This window comes from Gadus chalcogrammus, chromosome 18 (genome assembly GCF_026213295.1).
Source record: "Gadus chalcogrammus isolate NIFS_2021 chromosome 18, NIFS_Gcha_1.0, whole genome shotgun sequence".
Classification (NCBI taxonomy): Eukaryota; Metazoa; Chordata; class Actinopteri; order Gadiformes; family Gadidae; genus Gadus; species Gadus chalcogrammus.
Window position 1 is genome coordinate 16190868 of NC_079429.1, and position 6225 is coordinate 16197092.

Below are 6225 nucleotides of genomic sequence, written 5' to 3' on the forward strand. Positions count from 1 at the left end.
AGTTATTAGTTCATATTGGGAGTTATTAAGACTTTCTGATCAACATCTTGATAACTCTCCATCAGAGTTGATGTGTGTTTGGCATAATCCAAAGTGTCGATGCAGAAATAGCTAATTTGAGGCTGAGAGAGACAGAGACAGACAGACAGACGGAGGGAAAATGTGGGCGGGGCTTACCAGATATGAATATGATATTGAATATGAATCAATCAGGATACAATATATATACGAATATAAATGATATGTTGTCATATCCCGTAGTGTGTGTGTTCATCCAATTATTTAATTGTAGGAAAGTCAAATAAATAGAAATGTTATTTACATAAAAATGTTTAATATAAACAAATAGTTCAAGTTGCACTTGTTTTTTTGGCCATGAGGTAAACACGTTTTTTCTACACCCAATAAACACAACGTCTTCCTGGGGACGAACGAAGCGTCCAACGTGCACTCTGCTTTACATCTGGTAGTAGTACAATACAAAAAGACAAAGAAGTTTAAGTTAAAATGACAGCGTCTTCAGCGTGAATCGGCTCCTATGTGCGATGTGCCACTCTGTACCGAAAGGGAGAAATGAGACCGACAGGCGCTGCGCTCCGGCGGTCCAACCTGTTCGCGCGGACGCTGCGCCTCGTGTGCGCTCCGGTGGTCCAACCTGTCCACGCGCTGCCCCGGTGGCCAGACATCTCCGACCAGACGCTGCGCCTCGTCTGCGCTGAGGTGGTCCAACCTGTCAGGGCGGCGCGGCGCTGCGCCTCGCGTACGCTCCGGTGGTCCAACCTGTCCTTTCCTGTCCTGTCGGTTTATAGCTGCGACTCGGAGCGGGAAAGCTTCCCGCCTCCCTCGCAGCTGCTGTCGCTGTTGTCCAGCGCGTGACAGTCCGACCACATCTCCAGCGTATTGGGCACGAGCGTGTTCACTAATCCCACGGAGCAGCGCGACAGGTCGCACGAGCTGATGTGCAGTCGCCGGTCCACCTGTCTCGGGCAGCACAGCAGCCGCTTAAACGCCTTCCGGAAGTCCGGACTCCGGCAGTAGATGATGGGGTTGAACGCCGAGTTGACATAGCCCAGCCAGTTGAAGAACACGAAGAGGTTCTTGTTGACCACCTCCGCGCAGAACACGCGCACCACGTTGACGATGAAGAAGGGCAGCCAGCACAGCGTGAACGTGCCCATGATGATGCCCAGTGTCTTAAGCGCCTTCTGCTCGCGCAACGCGAGCATCTTGGACGGCCGCTTCTTGCTGGACTTACACGCGGCGGCTGACACCGTGCTGCCCTGCAGCGCGCTCAGGAAACGGCCCTCGCACTTGTCGATCTTCCGCAGCTGGTTCTTCGCCTCACGGTACACGCGCGCATACACGAAGATCATGACGGTGAGCGGAATGTAGAAAGAGATGACGGACGACGAGATGGCGTACGCGGGGTTGGTGATGAAGTCGCAGCATTCGGGGTCCTCGTAGCACGCGGTGTCCACGCGGTCCCGGGACCAGTGCATCAGCACGGGCAGGAAGGACACCATGGCGGAGATGCCCCACACGGCGCACACCACCGCCTTTGCGCGCGCCTTGGTCAGCAGGCTCTGGTAGCGAAAGGGCGCCGTAATGGCCACGTAGCGGTCTATGGCGATTACGCACAGCGTCTCGATGCTTGCCGTGACGCACAGGACGTCCACCGAGATCCAGAACTCGCAGAAGAAGGAGCCGTAGAACCATGCGCCGCGCACCTCGAGCGCGGCGCCGAACGGCACCACCAGCAGACCCATGATGAGGTCGGCGCTCGCGAGGGACACAATGAACACGTTGGTGAGCGTCTGCAGCCGCTGGTTGCGCGCGATGGCCAAGATGACCATGATGTTGCCGAACACGATGGTCAGGACGATGGAGCCCATGAGCAAACTCATCCCCGCCGCCCAGCGCTCCGACGCGCCGGCGGCCGCGGCACCGGCACCATCGGCCGCTGCCGTCACGGGTTCAGTGTCATTGGGAAAGTTGGCGAGTTGCGTGAGACCACCCTCCCCCATGACGGTTCGCGCTGTGTGTGTGCAGGCAGCGCGAGGACATCAAGGCAAGCGAGCGTTGCTCCGCCGTCGGCGCCGTGCGTCCGCGAGCTCCGATGGTCCTGATGGTGCTGCTGCTACTCCCAGCGCGCGCCAGCTCCATCTGGAGCCACTCTTGCGCTTTCGTGCTCTTCTTCCTCCCGTGAGCCGCTCCGGGACATTATAAGCCGCAATGACGTCAGTGCACTAGCCAATGCGCGAGCCGCCGTGTCAGTTGGATCTTTGAACAACGAGCCCGAACAGGACAGCTCGAACTCCTTCGCCATTCAGGCTAATAATAACGAACGCAGTTCGTAAATACGAAAATTTTCCGCTTGATAAGGTCATATCGAGGTTTTCTGATGGCCTTAGACCTACCAGCACCTGTTTTACGCACTGCTCTGCTTACAACAAGCTACCTGCAAGTCCTAAGAGTGACTTTAAATTCATAAAGTCACCCATTCAAATGTTGTATTGCATGCAAACATGCATGCCAACATACAACAATGAAAAAAAATGCTTTCCATTGGTGTTTTATGAAACAATCAACAATCAAAAAATGGAAACATATAGCCTAGGCCTATGGACACATTCAATTATTTTATCATATTAAGAAATACTATTTAATATTTACCCGCGCACACACGTGCACACACACAAACAACACACACACACACACACACACACACACACACACACACACACACACACACACACACACACACACACACACACACACACACACACACACACACACACACACACACACACACACACACAATATCCGGTTATGAATGAGAGTTGCATATAGATGGTCTGTAATCTGTTTTCTTGCCTATTCATAATACCTTAATATGTACTAGGTTTATTTTGCCATCACATAGATGTGGGAAATTCCATCTCTGAGGTTGGAAGTTGGTTCTTAAAACCAATCCCAGAAGAACAAACCCAACCAGAAGACTGACGTTTACCCTAGGGCAGCTGAGAGCCACAGAGAACCACTATGTCACGTCCCTAATTACCCAGATGAATCCCAGTGACCTCAGACATCCCGCCGTTTGATGAGCGGCCCGGTGCTTCCAGCAGCAGAGGGCAACAGACCATGAATGTGCTAAAATATTGACCCTTGTAAGTCGCAAGACTTTGCGAAATGCCCCGATGTTAACGTCAACAGGGGGTTTGGGGGGAGGGAGAGAAAGAGTGAGAGAGAAAGAATTGACCATTTTGCCTCAGAGGATATTAGATCATAGCTGGATCATGGATTTTTGAAATTCATCTTTGCCAAAAATGACCATAAGTGTGTCCTCATCGTGCCTGGGCTATATTTAGACCTGCACTTTATCTATGGAGGTGGAGCCTCTCGATGTGCCAGCTTAACCCCCTCGCTCTCTCTGCTCTCCACAGGCCGTGCTGGGTTTTAGACTCCAGTACCCTCCATGATCCTAAAACAGGAGCTCTCACCGCTGAAGCCCTGTCCCTCGTGGGATCGAGGAGAGTGGATGGCAGGTGGGCCGGAGTAGAACCCTCTCACTGGATAGAGGAGAAAAGATGAGGCCACAGGAATGTAAAGATTTCTCTCACTGGGCGGCATGTGGTTCAGGAGGTAGAACAGGTTGGCTGGTAACCGGAAGGTTGCTGGTTCGATCCCCGGTTCCTCCTTGCTGAGTGTCGAGGTGTTGCTGAGCAAGACGCCTCACCCTGACTGCTCCCGATGAGCTGGCTGTCACCTTGCGTGGCTAACACCACCATCGGTGTGTGAATGTGTGCATGAATGTGAGGCAATATTGAAAAGCGCTTTCAGTGGCCACTGGTTAGAAAAGCGCTGTATCACTGTAGTCCATTAACCGTTTAAAGCTGGTGTCTGTGGCTGTCGAAGGCCTCATTCGGCCCAAATTAAATGATTGGACGCTTACCCGTTTTCAACTTAACACTACCCCTACACTCATTACGCAGGAGTTGAGTCTCCAACAAGGCTAGGCACACCAATGGCTAAAGCTAGCGAGCTATTCATATGTTTTGGGGGAGTAGCTTTAGAGGGAGGCCAGAATGGTGGGGAGGGCTTATTCCCCGCCTGATTTCCCCAAATTGCCGACCCTAGCTTTAATAATGTGTCTTTAACTATCTATATATATATTTTTTTTAAAGGTTTCATCAGATTCTGAACTGATAAAAACAATAACAAAATGATTCAATATGTCTATATACTTCAATACTACATAAGTAGAAAAGTAGATGATAAAGTGTACAATACCGAGAGCCAAGGGAGACATGAATGACTCCTGAGACACATGGCATCCATGTGGAGAGCGGAGAGGCTGTCTGGGCTGCGGGCATCGTGCTACAGACCTGTCTGGTGCCACTGTGCCCTCAGGACTGATCAGCCAGATAGCAAGCACCACGTGGACCCCCCCCCCCCCCCCCTTCAGACACACACACACCTCCCTAAATCATCCCCCTCCAGTGTTCTCGCCACCCGTGTGTGTGTGTGTGTGTGTGTGTGTGTGTGTGTGTGTGTGTGTGTGTGTGTGTGTGTGTGTGTGTGTGTGTGTGTGTGTGTGTGTGTGTGTGTGACCTATCTATCATTAGCCAACCAGCGGTAAAGTTAAATACATGCCATTAAAAATGCATTGCTCCATCGCTATCGCTAACGGCGCACTATTAGAGAGATGGAAAATGGAGGGAGGCGCTGAAGTAGTGAGGCGTTGGAGAGGAAGAGAAATGGTTGGGAAACAAACAATCCCAGGAGAAACAACCCCCCCCCCCCCCCAACCTCTCTATCGGACGGAATGAGACATCACCTCCAACATGGAAACACTTACTTTTTTATTGCTTTTAAAACCATTATTGAGACATTTTTGTTTCCATCTAGCACAACACATGCGCGCGCACACGCATCGTCATCCAAGGCACTTATACCGGGCAGGGAATCCTACAGTTGGGATTTCGTGCCGGAGGCGTAATTAGAATATAAACGCAAAATGGCTGCAGCGCAGTCCCCATGACAACATGAAGGTTCAGCGGACAAAACAATAAAAAAAAATAAAAAACACCCACAAAAGGATTAGACATCGTACAAAAGAATGGAAGAGCAAACTTTCCATTGCATGGCACTCGATAGTCGTGATTGGCTGACGTAGTGCCCATGGGCATCACACTGTTGATCCGCTGGACCTGTGCTTTCACAGTTTGAACAGGGGCGAGTACAATACAAAACGTGTGCTTTGTGCTCAACCCCTGATCGAACCGCTGCACAAAAACAACAAGAACAACACTGTTTGTACACCGTAATGTTAAACTCAAGGACGCATGCCGGGAAACATGTTTAAGGAGCATTTAAAGCGTGCGGGCGGAAATCCCAGACATCTCCAGTTAAAGCTGACAAGTTCGTTAGCCTATTAGTCAAATGAAGACCTACTTACTTTACATAGCTACCGTGACACCCAATCATATAATATATTAATTTACAAATTATGGAAGACTTATAGAGTTGCATAACATACATTAAATAAAATACCTATCGTCAATCCTATTATCATTTTTGTCCTTTTAAACCCTTGGGAAGGATTTATAGAGTTATAAGGAGCACAATAGATTTATAGATCGCTCCCGTTCGATCAGTGAGCAGGTTTGACACTGTAAGCCGCTGATGACGTCCAACGGTGATGCTGGTTAATGTTGGAAAGGTGATTCATGACAGTTTGGTATAATTGTATCAGGCTGGTTAAACGAGGGTGAGAGACACACACAGATTCTATCGACTTGGCATTACATGGTGCACCAGAATTCCTGGTGATATTATCAGGGGTCATACGGATTATCAGGGTTCGTTCAGATTTATCGTCAGACTTCATAAATATTCTGGAGAGAGACGGACAGAAAAACAATGATATCAGGAAATATCAACAGGCAAGACCAGACGGAGAGAGAGAGTCAGGGTGAGAAAATGAGAGAGAGAGAGACACAGTCAGAGAGAGAGAGAAAGCGCGAGAGACAGTCAGAGAGAGAGAGAGAGGGAGAGAGGGAGAGTCAGAGAGAGAGAGAGAGGGAGAGAGAGAGAGAGAGAGAGAGAGGGAGAGGGAGAGGGAGAGAGAGAGAGACAGAGTCAGAGCGAGAGAGACAGAGAGAGAGAGAGAGAGAGAGAGAGAGAGAGCCAGAGAGAGAGAGAGAGAGAGAGAGAGAGAGAGAG

General features: G+C 50.0%; 1 protein-coding gene across 1 annotated transcript; it reads right to left on the reverse strand.

Moving 5' to 3' along the window:
• Window positions 1–2213, reverse strand: adrb1 (adrenoceptor beta 1). The gene has a single exon (XM_056576807.1). The coding sequence runs from the start codon at window positions 2022–2024 to the stop codon at window positions 804–806; it is 1221 nt and encodes a 406-aa protein (XP_056432782.1). The 5' UTR covers window positions 2025–2213; the 3' UTR covers window positions 1–803.
• Window positions 2214–6225: the final 4012 nt, after the last annotated feature.